General features: G+C 26.0%; 1 protein-coding gene across 2 annotated transcripts in view; it reads left to right on the top strand.

The window, feature by feature from the left end:
* The first annotated feature begins 2,813 nt into the window (after positions 1 to 2,813).
* The window catches only part of LOC136071833 (collagen alpha-6(VI) chain-like), a 62,937-nt gene continuing 42,639 nt past the window's right edge, over positions 2,814 to 23,111 (top strand). Inside the window, exons 1-2 of one of the 2 annotated variants that reach the window (XM_065797287.1) lie at positions 2,814 to 3,084; positions 12,847 to 13,440. In XM_065797287.1, the coding sequence (XP_065653359.1) occupies positions 3,000 to 3,084; positions 12,847 to 13,440 (679 nt within the window). In that variant the 5' untranslated portion in view covers positions 2,814 to 2,999. Of the gene's footprint in view, positions 3,085 to 10,690; positions 10,819 to 12,846; positions 13,441 to 23,111 lie in introns of those variants that run through there. The other variant, XM_065797288.1, reaches the window with a different exon arrangement.

Raw genomic sequence — 23,111 nt, 5'->3', positions numbered from 1 at the left:
ACAACTCAGAATGTTAGTAAATGATTGTTGGCCTTTGTAGTATCTTGTAGAGAAACGTTATTATCACTGAAAATTATGTAAATATTTTATTTAAAAATAAACTTGAACATAAAAATAAATTTGTTATTGATATTTTAAAACGTATAACTGTAAAAAAAAATAAGTGAGAGAAGAGTAATGGCGAACGCGGGGTAATTTTGAACATTTTAAATTTGAACAATAATCAAAAAGGCATAATAGAAAACGATATTTGACAATTTTTTTTAACTGTTGAGAGGGGTCTCATACTCAGTTCCAGACGTGCAGTAGTGTAATGAAGCTGCGGTTGTTGTTTACCGTAAATTGATCCTAACTTTTTCTGATAATTCCATGTACTTTTTTTTAAGAAACATTCCTGTTGTAACTACTATGGATTCCTTTTATTGTTGTTTCATAATATTATAATGAAGGGTTTTTTAATACGTTTTACATTTTAGGTATGTTAATATAATCTCAATATATTCATTTTAATAATTTAAAAGTGAAAAAATAATTTTAAAAGACTATTGTTGTATTAAGTTGCGATGAAAAGTTTTTGGTCTCCCCATGAAAGACTGCATTATGTGGTACAGTTATAAGGCCTTGCCTACAGTAAGCATATCCCCAGATTTTACTGGTTGATTTTTGCACTTGATTATTATAGTTAGCATTTTATTTAAAAAAAATTAATCATATTTTATTCATAGTTTTTTATTATCTAAGGATATAAAACTCATTAAAATGAACATCTGTGCAAAACTTCAATGGGTAAACACTTTTTTTTAATTTTACAAAAAATGAAAAATGGCAATAACAAAAACAATGGCTTTTATATTGAAGCTTTATTCTTTGTTTTTCAAACAGACAACTTTGTATCCATTATTTTTACACGCAACACAGTTTCTAAGAACATATATTATACCAGTTTCGCAACTATCAAACTGTATGACTGCAGACGCAATATTAACTACAAATGTTGCATACTCTTTAGGGCATTTTATTTCATTACTTTATTGAGTAATTCATTATCGTTCTGCGCTTCCCCATTAAGACATCTTTCATCAAACTTGTCTGCATCAATATTTTTGTGAAAAAAAAAAATATTACTTCTGGAAAGTTTATTCTGTTTTTATCAATCAAAGTTTGATTAATTTAGTCACAACGATGTTTACACCATGAGCTACTAGTACGAAGACAATAATTGAGTCGTTCTTCATCGCTGTTACTTTCTAATGAATGAGTCTTGCTATTACTGTTTTCAATCTTTACAAAATATTTTTATTTTGTTGTAAACTTGTTTGCAACAAAATAAAAATATTATAAAGTTTCGTAAAGTATTTATGACTTTATCTGTCTTTTTTTTCAGGCAAGTCTTTTGCCATATTTTAAAATTTTTCCTTTGTTCAATACTTGAATGGAAAGTCAATAAGGTTCAACTCATTTCTTTACATAACATTTTTTTTTTCAAATTTATACTCTGGTAATCGTGGTACGCCTTTATCTTTTTATAAAAACGTTCAGCCTACACAACTTACCTCGCAACCGCTGAACTTCTTTGTAGCTACCGTTGGAATTTGAAATTTATTTAATTTAATTAAGATTGAAATACGTTTTTGCTTATCTCGTTAACAAAATAATTTTGTTTTATATTTATAAGTTGACAAGATCTATAAATTTTGTTTACAATTTATAATTTTTAATTTAATTCTTTGCAAAAACAGTGCCTATGACGCGCATTTTTTGTTATTTTGCTTATTAAACGCACTCTAAATCATTATATGTTTAAGCTGATGTCAAATAAGGGTAATTTTTGAAAACTTTTGGTGATAGGAGTCCATGTGTCCCAGCCCAATTACGGAAATAAACTTTTTTACACTCTTATCATTGAAAAAAGTAATATAAAAAGTTATAAAGTTGACCTCGACGAAAAGATAAGGCATAGCAGCCCATTTTACAAGAACTAAAGTGCCTTTAACGTACTTCACTCGCGCCACACATCTTAACTCGCACCACACATTTTCATTTGGGCCACACACCTTCCCAATGTTATCTATCTTTGTAAGGTCGTCTAGCTTTTTAAATTTATCTGCCGGTTACATTTCTATTTACCAAATCGTCTTTTAAAAATAAAAAAAATCTTCTTTTAATATATATATATATATATATATATATATATATATATATATATATATATATATATATATATATATATATATATATATATATATATATATATATATATATATATATATATATATATATATATATATATATATATATATATATATATATATATATATATATATAAATATATATATTTCCTGCAACAAATTTTAAAAAAATAGAATTTTTGAATTAAAAAAGTATAAAACATTTTTTAATTTTTATTTGCTTTTGTTTGTTTTTTAATTGAAAATTACTCTAATTTTTAAATCAAAATGTTAACAACAACAACAAAAAAAGTGAACGAAAAAAAATATAAAAAAATAAATGAAAATGATATTCTTGAAATCTCGTAAACTTTTTCTTCAAATCAAAATAATTCTTAAATAAGAAGTTATTGAAATAATATTATTGTTATTAAAAATATTTGTATTCTATAATTCAAACTCCGGTTTTATTAAACGCAACCCATACAAAATTTTAATAAAGTACATAAAAATATTATTTTTAACATCTATTACTGAAAAAATATACAAAAAGTTTAGGACTTCCTATAAATAACAAATATATTCATGACACCTTAAAAGCAACTACTGTGAAAGAATTACTAAGCTTATCTTGTACATATTCTAGGAGATTATCATTTGTTTATTTTAAAATAAGAACTCTTAGATGAGGCTATACATTATTTTATACATTATAACTATACGATATTTTATTAAAATTTAAAATCCAAGTTAATTAGAAACTGAATTTTTTTTTGTAGTGATATGTAATAATGCCAAATCAAGCGTAAAAAAATAAGGCATAAAAAGAAAATGAAACGTGTATGCATTTATCTGCAAATTGCTTTTGTTGCATTTACATTAAAACAATGTCTGGGAGTTGGAAATGGTTTTGATGGTAAGCTTTATTTGTTTTAAATAAGCTTAGTTTAAATTAAAAACTGTTTTTATTTAAGTTTGTTAGTTCGTATAATAAAATTTTTCAAATTTATAAAAAGTTGAGGTAATACAGCTCCTCGATTAAAACATTAAACTTGTTTTGGCAACTAACATATCACCTTGTTTTTGATTTTTAGTTAGCTTTTGATTTTGGTTAGTTAAATTTAGAATTAGTTGTTTGGTTCTATTGTTTATTTTAAATAGTGGATGAGCAAGAAGAAATATAAAAACTAAATGTTTTGAATAAACCAATATGATGTATTCCATACATAACAACTAGCCATTCGTGGTTAGTGGTTCTGAGGCTACCTCTAAACATTTCATTAGGGTCCCAAAATATTAAAATCCTCTTAAAAGAAAAAAGCTTCTTAAATTTGCAAAATGTATACCAAAATATATAAAATAATATCTGAAAATCAATCGTTAAATAAGTTTGTAAAGTTTTATTTGGTGATATTATCAAATTGGAACAAGTTTTTTATTTAAGTTATGATATAAGTAAAAAATCACCAAACAGATCAAACCTTTTTTAAGCTTGTGAAAATTGTTAGGTTAGAGTTTGGTGATAGTTAGTGTTAAATATTTGATCGACTCTACAGTGACGGATCAAGGATTTTTTGGTATTTGAGATAGCTAACTTCCAGACATGAAGCAAACTCCAAACATATGTATGTTTATACTTATGTCAAACAATGATGCTTTGCAAAAAAGTTGCAATGACTGGAGGCTGGGAGCAAAAAAACCCTTTAATTTCATTTCTTTACCTCTCCCCCCCCCCCCCTAAAAGTGAAGAGCAACAACTTGATAAAATATATTTTGTACTATTCTCAACTAAACTTATACTCATCGATAAATTTCAAGTTTCATAGTATTCTCTTTTAGCGTTCAAAAATTATGACCATATAATGTTTAAAACCCCCCTCAAGTTGAAAAGGTTACAAATTTTATATGGTCATAATTTTTGAACGCTCAATCTCAAACATCAAAAAATCCTGGATCCGTCACTGCAATTTTATTAAGGAAGTTTATGAAATGTTTTTTCAAAAAAAATTTTTATTGGATTAACTTTTTTTTTTAAATTAAGACAATGTAATATTTTGTCAATCACCAAAGTACCACGTAGTACCACATATTAATGTTTGCTCTATACACGAAAGTAATTTAAAGCAATTAACTTAAAACGTTTTTTTATGAAAAAAATTTTTGTAAAAAAGTTACATCCCATATTTGATTATTTGTTAACAATGGAAATGCACTTGAGTTTCTAATGTGAGAATCTATTTGCTGAGTGTTTTATAAATTATTGCGTATATTGTATAGATGAAGTAATTTTTCAAATTTTAAAATGAAATTGAAAATGAATGAAATTGGAAATTTAAACAACAAGTAACTTGCAAAGAATAGGCCAAATCTGTGTCGAAGAAACTCATCTTAACGTTTATTGCAATATTGCGAAAGTCTCCAAGCCTGAGTCGATAAGTGTTAAGTTATTATTTGAAGTATAAAAAATAGCTCCTGGTTATTCGGATCACACATATGTAAAAATTAAACAAACTAGAGTATTTTATCAAATGATTGATAAATGTATGAAATCAATTTATAAGGAAGCTATTGTAGAGGCTGATTTTGCAGAAAACTTTAAATGCATTACTCAAAATAAACCACAAAGCTCTTGTTACGACTAGGCTCCGACTTCAATAATCAACTCAGTTTTATATAGTTGATTTAAAGTCATTACAAATTGCATTAGACCATCAGAAACATTCAAAAGAATCCGTTGTTGTGTGCTGGAGACCGTTCATACAGTTACATTTTAGATTGATATTGCTAAATCTCAGTTCAGAAATGATATAATGGGTTCTTTACAAATGTTACAAAATTGACGCAATAAGATTAAATTAAATGTGAACTTTTTGTACCCACGGACGGCAAATCCGTTATTAAAGGAATCGGATGATTTGTTAAACAATTTCTTAGCTCCATAATATATGATTCTATAAAATGATTCCGTGGAGCGTGTATAATGAGTAAATGATAAGAATGTATTTTTCTTTTTTGCATTGTTTGGTATAGTTTTCTTTGGTCAATGTAGCGGTGCTTCAAGACTTTTGGTCTTATGTTCCCTAAGTAGACTTGTCAATTTAACAAATAAATAAAAGAACAAACAAGTTTATATCTAAAATTAAAATTATAGCCATCTTATAACAATTTTCAAACCGAACTTTTATTTCAAATTTTCAAAGAAAAAAAAAATCATTGACTCTAGCGCGTTTTCATTTTGGCACCCGCTGGCTACGCCCTATAGTTTACTGATTTAAATAGTTTCTTTAACAAAAAAAAAATAATAATAATGTTCGGAAAGCAGAACAGTATCAAAAAAAAAATTGATCGATAAACGGATTAACATCGAAATTTTTTTGATCGAAAAATATTTTTGGGTATTAATATTAAAAATCAATTTTGAGGAATTAGTTCCAAAAAAAAATTGGAATTCATTTAGAAGGAATAATGTCGAAAATGCCTATACGGAATAATATCAAAATTAGGATTTAGGAACAGTATCGAAAAACTAGCAATGAGGTAGAACATGCGAGGAGTGTTGCTTCATTGACGGACAAATAGGTAAAACATGCAAAGAATGCTACGACATCAACTGAGGGTTTGGTTTGGGCAGGCAATCTATCAATAAAAATTTTTTTCTAGGTTATTATCTATTTTAATAGTTATCAAAATTAATCCCGAATGTCCCTTTTTGAACTTATTCCTTTTTGAGCTATTTTGATCTTATTCTATTTTTCGGATTTTAGATTTACAATTCCTTTTCGTATACTATTACTGTTACCCATAATATTTATCAATTTTATTGATAATAAATCTTATCAAAAAGTAGAATGAAACTTTAATAAAGTAGCATGTTTTTAAATAGTTAAGACTTTCTGATTCAAAGTCTTGCGTTATTAAGCAATGATAATCGGAATCTTAGGCAAAAGGAAATAATGCATATATATAGCTATTTATATCTATAATAATAATAAATGTTATATGTACAACACAGAGCCGGAACCAGCTTTTTTTGGTCTTTGAGATAGCTAACTTCCAAACATGGAGCAAACGCCAAACATTTATATGTTTATACTTATGTCAAATAAGGATGTTTTGCAAAAAATTGCGATGATTGGAGGCTGGGAACAAAAAAGCTCCAAAGTTTGTGCCCCCCTGCCCCAAACGTGAGAGCAACAAGTTGATAAAACATTTTTTGTACTATTCTCAACTAGACTTATATTCATCAATAAATTTTAAGTTTCATAGTATTATCTTTCATCGTTCAAAAATAATGACTATATAAAATTTACAACCCCCTCACATTGAGGGGGATTTAAACTTTATATGGTCATAATTTTTGAAAGCTAAAATATTTTATTATGAAATTTAAAAATTTAAAACTTATCGATGAATATAAGTCTAGTTGAGAATAGTACAAAAAATACTTCATCAACTTGTTGCTCTCACGTTTGGGGCAGGGGGGCACAAATTTTGGGGCTATTTTGTTCCCAGCCTCCAATCATCGCAATTTTTTGCAAAGCTTCCTTATTTGACATAAGTATAAACATATAAATGTTTGGCGTTTGCTCCATATTTGGAAGCCATCTATCTCAAAGACCAAAAAAAGCTGGTTACGGCTCTGCAACACTAATGAATCTATATAGCTATTTATATGTGGAACAAATCATCTATATAAATGAGCCTTTTATTTAAAATGTTTTTTTAGTTTTTTTTACATTTAAAGAAATTTAAAGTCAAATGTTCATAATCAAAAAATTGTTAAATACAAATAATCAAAAAATAGGCAGTTAAACACATTTTGGATTTTATTATGAGGATCTAATATAAGTAGCTGTTAAATTTAAGTATAAAATTTGAAAACATTATATTAGTAACGATGGAATGCTCTCTTTCTCTCAATATTTTAATCAATACAGGAGGACCTGAAATGGTAATTGAGTACGACCATCAGAGAGAGAAGTCAGATTGAGTTTAACGCATCTCGTCTTCATTGTAACGTTTTTTTTTTGTTTGTTGCACTATGGTAGCGCCATTTAAAAGTAAATTCAATAACGTCTTTCTTAAGATATAGGCTAGAAGACACTTTTATTTAGGGTCGGAGATCGATTGACGCTTTGCATGAGTTATGTGAACTTGCTTTCATTCGTATGTAATGTTGCACAGACTCGTATGTAATATTGCCCAAAATTTGTAATCTGTTTAAAAAAAATATTTTATCCAATTTAAATATTTTACGAGTTTGTGCCGCAATTCTTTATAAGTAACTTTATCAAACGCTTTTGTAAAGTCCATATATAGGTGTCTTGAAGCAATTGTTCACACATAACGTAATCAACTTTTTGATAAAAAATTATAGAGCTTCAAAAAATAATAATTGAATGTTAATAATTTTTAGTTTCGGTTTTTAATTCTTTGAAAAGTTTCCTTACGTATTTTATAAAGAAACCTAAATGTGGCAAATTGTTTAAGTTAACAAGTTAAGGTGTGTTGATATTGGACTAGAACTTGCTTGGTATAAGATTTAAAGCAGGATATATATGTATCCAAACAAGCAACAGAATACATTATGTATAATAACATGAAACCGTTCAGACATACCTCTTCATCAAAATTGGAAAAAAAAAAAAAAGTTAAAAAAATTTCTTTTATTAATAAACTGTGAGTTTCTAAAAAGTTCTCAAATACTTTTAGTTAGTGTTAATTTTATTTGCTGAAGCCATTTGAGATGTCGAGAAAATTTATTCGAGGAAAATTTTTGTTCTTCACTTTTTATATTTCCGACTCTTCCATTTATTAAGATCATTCATAACAGTTCCTCCTCCTTCTCCCACCGTTTATTTGGCAGGTGAGTAGTTTTTATTGCCAAAACGAACATTTAGCCTTAATCTTCCTTCCTAATCTTTCGAGCTCACAGCTCTATTCTCTTTGAGCTGCGATATCTATCAATTATTTATCTCTGGTCCCTCATACAAATGTGCTATAAAATCATATTTTAAATTTTCGTGAATTTTGTAATTCCCGGAAGCATTATTTGAAATTCAGGCTCAGAATAGACAGAAATATGAGCAATCTGATTCGCTGATTTTAAAAGAGAGGCAAGTGCGCATTTAAAAAAAAATAAATTTAAAATCTAAACAGATAATCGAAATAAATTTCATAGTAACGAGAAACCAAGTTTATCAATAAACTAAGTTTATCAATACAAGTTTTGTATTACTATCAACACAGGAAATTTATTTTATTTTAGTACTCTTCAGAGTATTTAAAAGGTATCAAAATTTGTACAAAAAAATTTTCACTCGTAAAAATCTTAAAATTTCAATAAAGTTTACCCTGGTGACGGAGGTTTTATCTGTTGTTAATTTAAAAAAATGGGAAAAAATGCATGTGTTGAATTAAATTCGAAAAGAATTATAAATGTATTTCTTATAAAATATGTTCTTGGCGATTAAGCATACTCAAATACAAAGTTTATATACAGTTGTTCGAGACTACTTGTAAAGTACTTTTGCATATAAAGATTATATGCAATTTTACTAGACTACTGGTGAAGAACTTTATTTATTAATTGATTTATATGTTAGTTATAAAGAGTTGAACATTAGAGTTTTTAAATAAAGAAAATTTGTAATGGTTGCAAAATTAGCTTACATGTTCCATGTCAATATTGATTGTGGCATTTTTTGTATTGTAATAATTGAAAAAAAAAAAAATTTTAAAAAACCAAACAAAGTGGTTAAAATCGAACATTTTAATGAAAGAAGAGTAATAAAAAAATGCAATAAAATTATCAAAAAAAAAAGAACGAAATTAGTTGTCATACTATGAATATTTTTGTTATTATCAAATGTGTTTTGTATGTATAGGCTCTTGAAATATTTCTAAACCTTTTGCAAGATTTCTAAATGTGTTTCTTGTCAAATGCAATGTCCATTTTCTATAAAGCATGCTCAATACCAAGTTTATATGCAGTTGCACCAGACTACTGGTCAAGTACTTAAAGTATGCAAAGTATAAATTTTAAGATTTTACAGATGTTTTACCTAGCTTACAAGTTCCATGTAAACCTACAAGTTTTTAAAAAAAATTTACTAATATTACTTTAAGATAAAACATGGCACGTCTCTATTTTTATATTATTATTCAAGGGATATTCGCATGAATTCAAAAAAAGCACACTCGATTATATTGGTTATACCAAAGATTACATAATAAAACTATTCATAAAATTTGGAAATATGAAAGTTAAGTATTTCTGCTTTAGAAAAATTAAAAAAATATATTTTCATTTTTTTCTTTCTTCAGGAGTATATAATGTAAAATAAATTGATAATATAATAAATGTAAAATTTATCAAACTTTGTAGCTTTATTTTATATTATTTACCATCAGTTACTATTTAAGGATAAAACATTTTTACCAATTATAGAATACGATGACCAATATTTTGTTCAGGTTAAAAGCTATATATCAACACACATGTCTTTATATGTATTGACTTTTGAAATTGAAATAAACAACAACATTGTATGTTAGCTGTTTTTCTTGTTTCTACCTTTTTACACTTAGTTTTTCATAAAGGTGTGGTAAGTTATTCCTTTTTGTAATCAGTTTACTATATCAAAACACAATTTATCAGGTTATAAATTTTTTCTTATAGCTTATTATGCTATAATGCTTTGTGATCTTTTATTACTATACATTACCAAAAGCAATCTAAATCAGCTCTTGCTGTTATTTTTAGAGTATTATCACAGTTGCTGTTATTTTTAGAGTATTGCCAATTATCTGGGCTAGCTATAACAATCAATACACAATATTCTTAAACTTAAAATGTTTTAGTGATGTATACAATTTATATATGGGGATAATAAGGGTAAAAATCTGAAAAGAAAGGTTATCTTTAAAAATATTTTTCTTGTTATATGATGGGAATAATGGAAACTTAATTTGAAAATTAAGTTTCGATTATTCTTATTCATAATATTCAATTGATATACCTTGTAATATCAGTTGAATATTATTGCAAGGTAAAATTTACCTTGTAATAATATTCAATTGATATTACAAGGTAAATTTTAAAACTATTTTCAAAAATCTATAGAAGGAGAATCACAGCAAAGTCAGGTTTAACCATCTGGTTTATAGTTTGTTACAATGGTTGTCATTTTTATATCTTAGAGTTATAAAAACCATTAGGAAAACAAGCTAAATTTTTTAAATCTTGATTTTTAAGAAAATATTATGAAAATAATGGATATTTTGAGTTGTGAAGTTTTGTAAAAGTATAAGTACTATTTTGTACAAAATCGGATAGAAAAATCATACTCTTTTTGTTATTATTATTTGGCAATTACAGTTAAATTAATCTATACGTTTTTTGACATTGGTTTTGATTAAAACTTACGCGCTTAAGCCTCTCTTTCAAAATCAGCGAATCAGATTGCGCATATCTCTATTCTGAGTACGTATAGGGTTTCAAAATATGCTTCCCGGAACTTGCTAATCATACCCGAACCTAACGTCTGACTTTGAGAAATGCAACAAATCCTTCAGAAACCCCATAAAGATCAATAAACATCAATTGTTGAAAGTTAAGTAAATCTGTCTTACTTAAAGGAATTAGCAAGTTAATAACTTTTACTTACTAGTTATTTTTACTTTCAAAAACTGCCGTAATAACAAATCATTAAATGTTCAAATGAACATATTATAAAAATGAGATATGTTTATCAGTCATTGCTATTAAAAAAACACTTATGAAATTTTTTTTTCTTCTTAAATTTCAGAAATTAGAAATTTAGTTTCATAAATATGCTATTCCTCTATATTAATTATATTAATTTTAGTTAAAAACAACCAAAATTATCATTCCACTGCTGCCACATTACCTGGTTTAATGGAAGTTTTTGATCAGAAATTTTAATTTTTCTTTACTTTGCAGACTTTTAAGAAAAGCCTCTCCTAAAGACATGGTAGTGAAATATTTCCCTACCATGCATTTCCCCACACTATTTTATCTTTTTATTAATTGCACAGCAAACATCTGTTATATAATAGAAATTAAGAACTAACTTATTCTGAGATCAGAAAATTTATTGTTTTACTATAGAATAATAGTATTTAAAAAAAAAAAAAGAATTGTGTAATATAAAGAATAATAAAACAGTGACTTTTGGTTGTAAAACAAATTTATCATTAAAAGTTATATTATTTTTCTTGACACTAATACATATACACACATAAATGTGTTGGTGATTAACTCTGAATATAAAAAGATTTTTTTTTTAATTTATGAAATTTCAAAATTAAAAGAAAAAACTACTTAACATACTATTGGAAAGTAATACTTAGGTTTATTTAAAAAGTTACCAAAAATTAAAAATCTTTTCACCAGGAACAAATAAAGAATTTAAACTTATGGTATAAATATTATATATAATATTTATACCATAAGTTTAAATTCTTTGACTCTATAGAACATAATTAGAGCAAGCCATACAGTTAAAATATATACAGTTACTAATTAGATTAATGAACTAGACTAGTGCAGTAATCATTAATATCATTTTTAGATAATTATAATTTTTTCTTAGATACTCCATCATTTTTTTTTCTAGAATTTATTTTTTAACTGCTTGAATTTTTTACTCTTTTTTTTCAACCGATTTTACTTAATAATTTTCTATTAAATTTGACAAGTTACTTCCTTTAATCAATCAGTTTTTGAAAATATTTTATGGTGCAAGAAATTGTTTTCATTTAGACTGTCACTTATTTTTGCTATATTTTTACAGCAATGATAATAGTAATAGTAGTTGCTAAATTTTTATAGTACTGATAATGTTATTAGTGATAATATTGTCTGATGGAGACTGGTTTAACTTTACAGTAGTCATAATACTGTTTTGCAACCTTTGAAATGTTTGTTATGTTATAAATGTCCCATAAAAATTTACACAACCATAACATTACCACAAAAGTATTTCTTATGTCAATAGTATCATGACCAAATAAAAACTAAAAAAAATGTGGAATAAAAAATATTATTTATCTAATTCAAAATTTTTTTGACTTTAATAAAAAAGATTTTTTTACGATGAATAAGTATTATTATATTATATTATTTTTTATTATATATTATTTTTGTTATTATATAAGTCTTACTATATTATATTATTTTTTACAATGAGTAAGTATTATCATATTATATAATTTTTTACAATGAATAAGTATGCTCATATTATTTGTTTTATAGTGGTAGCTGCATAATAAAAGCTTTAGGTAGTTGACTAATAACAAATTGTATTCCATCTTTAGGTTTTTATACAATATATACAGGTGTAGGATTGTAATAATAGTATGAAAATGTTAAAATAGTTAATCTGATTTAATAAGACTTTTTATAAAAATTAATTAAAATATAAAATTTGAAATAAATAAAAAGTAATAAAGATAAAAAACTATTAGTAGGTGAGAATCAATCAGAGGTGACCAAAAAAATTTTCATCTAAAAAAAACAAGTTATTAACTAAAATTAATATTGATACTTTCACTTTTTTAACTTCTGTAACCCTTTAAAATTAACTTCTTTAAATTTTTTTTTCAACTTACCATTCTGTTACCCTTTAAAATTAACTTCTTTACAATTTTTTAGACAAGTCTTTACAAGAAAGTTGCAAAGATGCAGTTGTTGATGTTGGATTTATTCTTGACTCTTCTGGTAGTTTGCGCATAGATTACAAGAATGTAAAGGAATTTTTAAAGACTATTGCATCTTTTTTTGACATTAAAGTTAATGGCTCTCGAGCAGGAGTCATTACATTTAGTCATCGTAGTGAACATAGTATTAAACTTAATGATTTTTCAGACATAGCTTCTTTTAATGAAGCTGTTGATAAAATTCCATTTATGGGTTCTACAACAAGAATTGACAAAGCTCTTCGCCATTCAAAAAATGTAATGTTTACAAATCAAAATGGTGGACGACTAGAAGCAGCTAAGTTACTCATTTTATTAACAGATGGAGCACAAACTCCAAGTGTAGAAATGGAAGTCCCTCATATTATAGCTGAAGAAATACGCCAGAACGGTGTGTCAATTATAGCTATCGGAATTGGGGAAGGTATCAATAAAACTGAACTGAGTCACATAGCTGGTGGGGATGAAAATACATACAATGCTGATACATTTGAAGAGTTAAAAAAGTTTGATTTCATAAAAAGAATTAAAGAAGTTGTCTGTAGTTCAGGTATGACATTTTTTCTAAATACATTTGAGACTTTTCTATTTATTTAACTCCTTTTAGGCTAGTAAACTTGTGTATACAAATGATGAAATGAGTTGATGGTTTTTTTTTTTTGCAAAAAAAAAATGGCATTATGACATATTGTTAATAATGACATCATGTCATTATTATAATAGTTAATAAATCTGTCTTTAACCTGACACCACATACATTTCTTTCCAGATTTTTCAGATTTTCCATTAATTTATCAGATTGCAGATCTCATGCACAAAAAACCGTTTATGTGCTTTAAATCCCTGGTTTTATTAGTATATTTTCTTAGAAAAACTAAACATATGAGCATTTATTTAAATTTACATTATAAAATTAAGTCAAATTCTGTTTGTTTCTTTAAATATACAATATGCGGTGTCTGGTTAAAATCTATATTTAATAATAGTTGTGCAGTAGTCAACATTTGATTTTATGCTAAAACAAATAACAAAACTAGCAACCACAAACAAAATATAACAAGATATAAACAATATGTAATAGTTTACAATTATAAAAGTCAGAAAACTAATTTCATTAGTGTTTGAGTAAAACTAAAGTTTAAAAAAATATGCAGTGCAGTGGAATACTTTGACATTATAATTTGACAATAAAAAAATATATTTACTGGGTAAAAAACAAAAAAAGTATTTACTGTATAAATATTTTTCTTCTGGTTAATTTGTTTTTCAAATTTTACAATTTCTTATTTTACATTTCTACACTTTCGGGTAATTATTTTTTCATATTTTTGTCAGTAAATATTTTACTTTTTTTTTTTATATGACCACTCATACAATATTTTTTATATTATATTATTTATATATTTATTTATAAGCATCTGTATATTTATTTAATATCAGATTGAAAAGACTTTAGAGGAGCCTTGACTAAATTTTTTAATTGAAGAAAGTAATGCACGGTATAGTCTTGCTAAATTTTTTATTTGAAGAACCTTTTTCTTGAGTTTAAACCAGGCCTTGTTAGTTGACTTATTTTATTTTATACTACCTAAGCTGCTATATTATGTTACTACCACTAGGCTTCATATTTATATTTTAAACAAATTACTTCTGTTGTTGCTCAGGCCATTTACTTGTTTTTGATTATACATTTTTCAAGAGACTAATATCTAATCACTCAGGTTATCATAGGCATTTGTTATAGTAAAATGTGACAATGGCTGATGGTCAACTTTGTTCAGCACCAATTGGATCATTTTAAACCAGAGTTCAAATTTTGACATCTTGTTGTAGCTGTGTAAAATTTTTTTAATCTTAATAAATAGTTTTCAGATTTTTTTCCATGGCAATTTAACACACTTTTTTTGCAGCAGTTATTCTAATTTTTATCTTTAATTAAATTTGAACGTTCAAAACATGCACAATTATCAATACTACAGCCCAATATATTATATTATCATGATAAAAAAGTTAGAATATAAGCTAAAAATTGATTTTATTTTTAAGTTAGATTATTTTTCAATAAATTTTATGTTACATCGTTATTTAAACAGATTTGTTAACTAAAAGATTACATATATTTTTCAAATTTAGGAAGTAGTAAAAGTTGAAGTTTCAGATTTACCAAATTATAAATTTAAATAAGAATGAATCGGAAAATGAAACTCAAGTAAATAAGAGAATAAAGTTATAACTATGATTTTTTTATGTTTTTTGTTATCTTTAGAATCCAGTCTAGAAACCAGTTTCTTAGAATTCTTATCTTGTAACAAAGATATGTTACAAGATAGGATGTAACAAAGTTGTTAAGGCTTAGGAAACTGGTGTCTTGGATTCAAGATGTTTACAATATTCATTGCAGTACACCCTGACAAGAACATTAAAGGTGCCAAACTGCAATATTAGCTGTTAGATAAAGTTTGATAAGTTTATAATCAACATTTAAAAGTGTTCAGCCTTGATAATATGGAATAAAAAATGATAAATAATGGAGTAAAAAAGGTATTATTTGAAAGCACACAAATTAGAATTCAGAAGAAAACAATGCTGAACAACACTGAGATGCAAAGATGAAAAATCAAAATTTAGATTATTCGTACAAAAATTCACTAGGCCTGGTGAAATAGTATATAATAATATGGTTCCTTGAAGAAAATATGTGAAAAAAACCTATATAAATATATAGAGTATATGAAACATAAATATATGGAAAAAAAGTTGCTAAAAATTAGTTTTTACATATCAATTATGTTTTGATTTTGTTGTTTAGTTTTTACTTTGGTATTGGATGAATATGAATTTAATGCAGTTTCCAATTTGATGAATTTGAATTTAAAACTTGACTTTAATCATTGAAAACTTAATTGTTGAACAATTGTTTAATTTTAACAATGTTATGTAAGGGTGTGAGTCAATGTGGTCTGGAACCAAGTATAATATGTAACTTGTAATATTTACAATTTTATATTAATCCTCAATAATGAGCAAAAAACATGGCCATAGTTTTTATTGAAATAACAATAAGTAATAATAATGGTTTTATTTAAAAAAAAAAAAAATTAAATAAAATTAATCTCAGAAAGTTAAAAAGTTAATACGAAAATATATAAAAAGTTATATAAAATACAAAAAGTTAATATAATGTATAAAAAGTTAATGAAATAAATTTAAAAAAAATAAATAAAAAGGTAATTTAATATGTAAAAAGTGAACATAATATACAAAAATTTACTTATATAGTTATTATATATATATATTATATAATATATATATATATATATATATATATATATATATATATATATATATATATATATATATATATATATATATGTATATATATATATATTATGTATATATATATATATACATAATATATATATATATATATATATATATATACATAATATATATATATATATATATATATATATATATATATATATATATATATATATATATATATATATATATATATATATATATATATATATATATTATAGTTATTATATATAAAAGGTTAATAAAATAAATAAAATAGTAGCATCTATGACTGCAATGCCAAATAAATATTTTAATCATCATGACAATTAAACTACAGCAATATTCATGCCAATTATCTACAAAAATTTCTTACAAAGCAAATATTCATTAGAGTCATCTGGGCTACTTGAGCTTTAGGGGGTTATTTGAAACCAAAAAAATAAAATGTTTGTTTTTATATAAAATTGTTTGGTGTGATAATCAATAATTTCATTATACACTTATTCAAATCAAATGATTTTTTCCTATAAAAAATTTTTTTTAGAAACTTAATTAATGTTAAAAATTGTTAAATTCTCTTCTGATCAAACTAAACTATAAAAGATAAAAACTATTTGACAGCATTTCTTTTAAGAAGTAAGAGTTAAGTAAGAAGTATTACTTGACAGCATTCCTTTTAAGAAATATCAGTTCACAGCATTTCTTTTACGAAGTATCATTTGACAGCATTTCTTTTAAGAAGTAAGTAAGAAGTAACAGTTAATACAAAAAGTAGCAATTTTAATTTTTTTTGCTTTTTATGTTTCTTGTGCAAAATTTGATTCCAAATTTCATTAAAACATTTTATTATTTCATCAGAATATTTTATTATTTCATCAGAATATCTTATTATTTCATCAGAACATCTTATTATTTCATCAGAACATGTTATTTCATCAGAACATTTTATTTCATCAAAAAATTTTAAGTTTTCAGACTATGTTTGAAAATGAGTTAAATTCAATCCTAAGTACAATAGTATATTTAAAAAAAGAATTGATATTCCTGTTGTATTAACCATATTTTCTATTTGTACAGACTATAAAATGTGTACCTAAATGCTTTTGATGGTTGGTTACTAGCTATTATTGTTACACCCTTTTGACTACAGTACATACTACTATAACTTGCGTACAGTACATACTACTATAACTACAAAATGGTTTGCAAATATGAAAGGAAAACCAGGTTGAAAGACTAAGATCAGAACTTAGAAGAAGTCTATAATAATATTGAAAATGGAACTATAAGTAAATGATTTGCAAAAGAACTATTAGAATTAGCCTTCCAGCATTATTAGAGCTCTTCAAAGACTTGTTAATGCAGAGACACCTGCGCGATATCTAGTTTTAGAGTTTGCTGCAAAATCAATTTTTTTGTAAATTGTCTCTCGGTATATTCTAATCTTTCAAAAGAAAGTGTAACAGTTTCTTATTTATGTATGCGGTTGTTTAATGATTTTAGAAAAAAATCTATTTAATGGAGCTTAAAGTAGATCATAAGTTATAAAATATTTGAATTTTTACATAAATTATGCATAGTATAAATTATGCATAGTATAAAGATGTTAAAACTATGAATATGAGGTGTAGTACTTAAGTTTACTTTCAAGTTTCATTTGTGATCTGGTTAATTTAGTTTATATTAAATTAAACTGTTAATTTAGTTTATATTAAATTTGAATTTTTGCATTAGTAAATTATAATCTGCATCATCTTTCCAATACCTTGAGTAACTTAATCAATCTCTTCTGTAATTTTATTCTTTTTTATTTTCAAAATTCTATTTTATTTTTTGCATTTTTTTCTTTTTTATTATATCTTTGGCTTCAGTATATTGAGATCACTTATTCTTATAGTTTTTTAAGAGAAACTTATTTTTAAACCTGTATTTAGAAATTCCAATTTTTTATTTGATATACATTCTTGGTTTGCATATGTAGTTATTACAAATTTTTCTTACAGAAAAAAATTTATAAGATGAGCTAGAAAATTATTTGTTGTTAAATGTGCAGGTGTTTGACCTATGTAAGGTAGAGAGTAATTTGATTTGGTATTTACAGATTTGGTATTTACAAAAATCAATGTATGCAAGCCAAAATAGTTAATGTTGATGAGATAATTGTTACAAGCATATCACTTACTATTTTAGTGTCATCCTTTGAATGCTTTTCTGGAGTGCCTTTTGAATGACTTTTTTGAGTAAATTGACACGAACAACAACTATTTTGGCTTGCATACATTGATTTTTTACAATTGCATTCATAAAAGTATAGTTTGCAGCTGTTCCAATTTTAGTAATGTCTAGATAAGATGGTTTAGTAGTATGTATCTGATGTAGGAAAGATTTTTTTCTTTCAAAGACTCTAGCTGTCCTGGCAAACTCGAGTTTTTATTCTTAAGTATTTGAATTTCATTTTTTATGGCTGCTTTAAAGTCAAGAAACTCATAGTGAAGCTCTTCATTTTTATTCAAAGCATAGGTGACTGAATTTTTTTTCAGTTATGAAGCTGTAAACTGACATAGTTGGTCCAACTTCTAACAAATAATGCCTTGTGTAGTTGTTGTGAAGTTTTATTCGACTAGGAGAACTAGACCAGAATGCAAAATATTCATTATACATTAAGTTTCAAAAATATTAGATTTTTTAGTGCTTACATAAATTATTTTTTAACTTTTTAAAAAATAGAATAAAGAAAAGAGATTTTTTATTAATTTTTATTTGGAATACATTGTATTTAAATTAATTACATTGTATTGTAGCTTAAAAATATATTTTATTTTAGTATCAAAATCAATAAAATAAAAAAATCAAGTCAAAAAACTATAATAAAAAAGTTTTTCAAAAATATAAGGGCACACTTTAATTCAGTACTTTGCAGCTACGTGCTTTTAGAAAGACTCAAATACAGCATAGATTCAATCAGATGCATTCATAATTCCATTGGAAGTTTGTTCCAAGTTTTTACTAGTGCAAGTTGCAATTGCACAAAGCTTTTAATGTTCTCTCTTGTTAATTTCTTGCCATCCATGACTAAATATTTTCGATGAGGTTTAGATCTTGTAATTGTGCTGGCTAGGGTAGAAGAGTAATATTTTTTATTAATTTTTTTTTTCTATAATTTTTTGCTAATTTTTTAACATTTTCACTTCCAACAAGGCTGCAAACAACCACTATTAGAGTTGGAAGTTATTGGAAGAGAAAAGATGAAGTTTATAGAGCAAGGTAATGATTGACATACGACTTGAAAGATTGCAAATTATATGAATGAGGAAAGCAAGGTGAATTTTGCAATGGATTTAATATAAGGTTCCAAGAAAGATTAGAAGTAAGAGGTAATCCTAGAAGATAGATGAGTTAATCCTAGAAGATAGATGGAAGTAAGAGTTAATCCTAGAAGGTAGATGTCTCATCAAGTACATTACCGCTTATAAATATAGGTAAATCTAGATTATTGCAATAACAATGAGCTGAAAAAAATTGAGTTTTATCTGAGTTAAAGTTCACCAGCCACTGAGAGCTCCATGCTGTTGCAGAGGTGAGATTTTTTTCAAGCTCAAATACCCCCTCCAAGCAATAGGAGAGTATTGGCTTCTTATCAAGACAAGAGCAAATGGTCGTATCATTAGCAAACAATGTCACCTTAGATGTAAGAATATCTGGAAGTTGTTAATGTAAATTAAAAAGAGTTTAGGACTAAGGATGGAACCCTTGAAGTTACAGGATATGAAGTAGAGTGCTGCCCAATGAGGACAACTTTTATACTACGGTTTCTGCGGTTAAGTTTATGATTAACCACCTCAAAATTAAGTTCATCATTAAAAATGACCTTAGACCAATCTTTTACTGAGCAATGAACTCTTTTATTATCCTATTTTAATCTTTTATTCCTATCTGTCACCCTTATAAACAGTTTTCTGGTAGCAACATAGCAATCAATCATTTTTTGTTAACTTTTTAAATGTTCTATAACTAACACTAACTAAACTTATTACTAAACTCAGTTGACAGTTCTTAGTTACTAATTTTAGGATCTTCCTTCACCCTTTAATACAATAGGCTTTGATCCCTAGAATTAAGCTTCATAACCTCTAACTCTCAGAAAATCTTTCACATCATTTGAAAGTTTTTAGTTTTTCGGCATTGTTTGGACACAGCATAGAAAAATACAACATAAACTTGCTATTTCCTGTGATTTCATCATTGTTTGGACACAGCATAGTGAGACACCACATAATCTTGCTATTTCTCATTGTTTTTTTTTTGTAGATCGTATTTTTGATGGATAGTATTTGCCATTTGACTTCTTGTAATACTGATTTTCTGCCCATTTTTCTGCTTCAAGTGTGCCAAGAAATTATCAATTTAAATATCTTTTGAATTACTTGTTAGAAATTAGTGATACCGATTAATCGGCACCAGAATCGACTTAATCAGCCACTTTTTGCGTAATCGGTATCGGCTTTTTTTAATTAATTTACCAATATTCCAACCAATGGCATTTTAATATTTTTGTCCTGCATTAAGATAATAATTAAATGATAAATAAACTAAACTTTATGCATTACTTAGAATTTTTTTGAGAAATTGTTTATTTTGACTTTGTTTACAGGCAATTGTTTATTCTTAAGATGATGATTTTAAGCTTTAATTTTACTTATACTTTTATTACTATTTTGCTTTCAGAATAATTTTATTTTGTGTTGTTTTATTGTTACACTTAAAAGTAACCTATTTAAGCATTGTTATCTATATGTGTAGTATATATAAGTATAGCCTACTATATTTCTACTATAGTGTAGTATATATATGTACAGCGTACTATAAGTATAGCCTACTATAATTCTATACTTTTATTTTTTATTTTATTTTTTTATTTTAATTCACCTCCCCAAGGTCATGAAGGCCAATTTAGTTGAGGAGGCTACTTAAGTTATAGTTACAACCCTATCTCAACTTTATTACTCCTAAACTCAAACCTTGACAAAAAAAGCCGCTGTGCGGAGAAACAATTTGAGCGCGGTAGTACCAGTTTCATGGTGGGGATCAAACATCACAAAATAAAATTATTCTAAAAATGACTTATCTAACAATAATTTAAATATCTAAACAACATATGATTGCTGTTTAGATATCTAAATTACTAATAAATTAAAGAATTCTAAGTAAGCTCTTAACTAACTTATCCAAGGGTTTTGTCAAAGTTTGGCAGTTTGGTCTTCTCCATAAGCTTGATTCATATGGTATATCCAGGAAAGTTTTTGAGATTATCAAATCTTTTCTTTTTAACTGCTTTATTAAAGTCATCTCGAAGGCCAACACTGTTCTTTATTTCCAGTAACTCTGGGGTACCTCAAGGTTCTATCCTTGTCCTATTTTGTTTCTTATCTATATTAATGACCTTTCCATCAACCTTATATCTAAAGGCTGATGACTCAACTTTATACTCTTGTCTTGACAAAAAAAACTTCAATTGCTTAGAACAGACAGCCGATCTTGAATCTGATCTCACTTCTGTAACAGATTGGTGTTCACAGTGGCTTGTAAATTTTAACTCCAACAAAACTCAGTTATTTACTGCAATAAACTACCGCAGTACTGTCGACATTCCTATATTGATGAATGGCAACCCTCTCACTGAGTTCTCTTCTTTACGTCTTCTTGGATAATCACTTACTACTTACCTTTCATGGAAACCATATACAGTTGGTTGCTATACTAGCATCTGCTAAGGTTACTTCTCTTTATTGTGCTCGCCATTTTCTCTCTCCTGATTCCATTATCTGCCTCTACAAATCGCTTATTCATCCCTGTATGGAATACTGTTGTCATATTTAGGCTGGTTCTTCTAATGATGCTCTTTCTCTTCTAGACAAGGTCCAAAAATGCATTGTAAACATAGTTGGACCTGTAGATGCATTTTAAACATTGATGGAACTAGAGATGAAAGAGGACTCAAAGGAGCTTTTATCTCTAGTTCCATCAACCAAAACTCATTCTTGCTTGACTTGTCATTCATTAAAGTCACATTCTTTTACTGTATCTGTCTCAGTGAATCAGAATAATAATTAAAAAAACTGCTTATGGTAGTACCATTTACTTTTTATAATTAAAATAAAAAGCGTCCCTCTAAAATTGTATTTATTTTTTGAAAGTTTTCTTTTCATAGTAAAAAAACTAAAAAATGTATATTTTTTTAGAGTTTTTCTAATATCTTTTAAAACAATGGTTTGGCTCTGGTCCAAGTATTTGTTTACCAGTACTAATTCCATGAAAAAGATTACATGGTTTTAAGTTGTATGGTTTTATATTTTCAAAATTTTAATAATTAGTTAATTCATCAGTATTGGCATCAGTATCCGCCTTTTCCCATCCATTGGCATCAGTATCGGCATCTGCCAAAAATTGTGCTATTGGTACATCACTATCAGAAATTGATTTTTTTTTTTCGAATTTGTCATTTATATTAGTCAAAGCGTAATAAATAGGGTTGCTTTAATTTACCATTAAAATGATCAGAAAGGATAAATAGGACCAATTAGTGTTGTATATCATTAGAAAGCTAATTGATTAACTGACTTTTAAATTGACTTTTAAAAAAAAATTAAAAAGGTTTTTTAAGTATTTATCATTTAAATAATTTTATTTCTTTATGTACAATTATTTTTATATTTTTTATATATTAGGAGTTTTATAAAAAATATTTTTTATATATTAAGAGTTTTATTAAAAATTATGTACCATTTATGTTCAACTTTTGTACAATGATTTTATATTTATTATATAGAGTTTTATATTAAAAATTATGTACAATTTATGTACAATGATTTTATATTTATTATATAGAGTTTTATATTAAAAAATGAATTTATGTATAGA

Source organism: Hydra vulgaris, chromosome 05 (assembly GCF_038396675.1).
Source record: "Hydra vulgaris chromosome 05, alternate assembly HydraT2T_AEP".
Classification (NCBI taxonomy): Eukaryota; Metazoa; Cnidaria; class Hydrozoa; order Anthoathecata; family Hydridae; genus Hydra; species Hydra vulgaris.
This window is presented reverse-complemented; position numbering and strand designations above follow the sequence as displayed.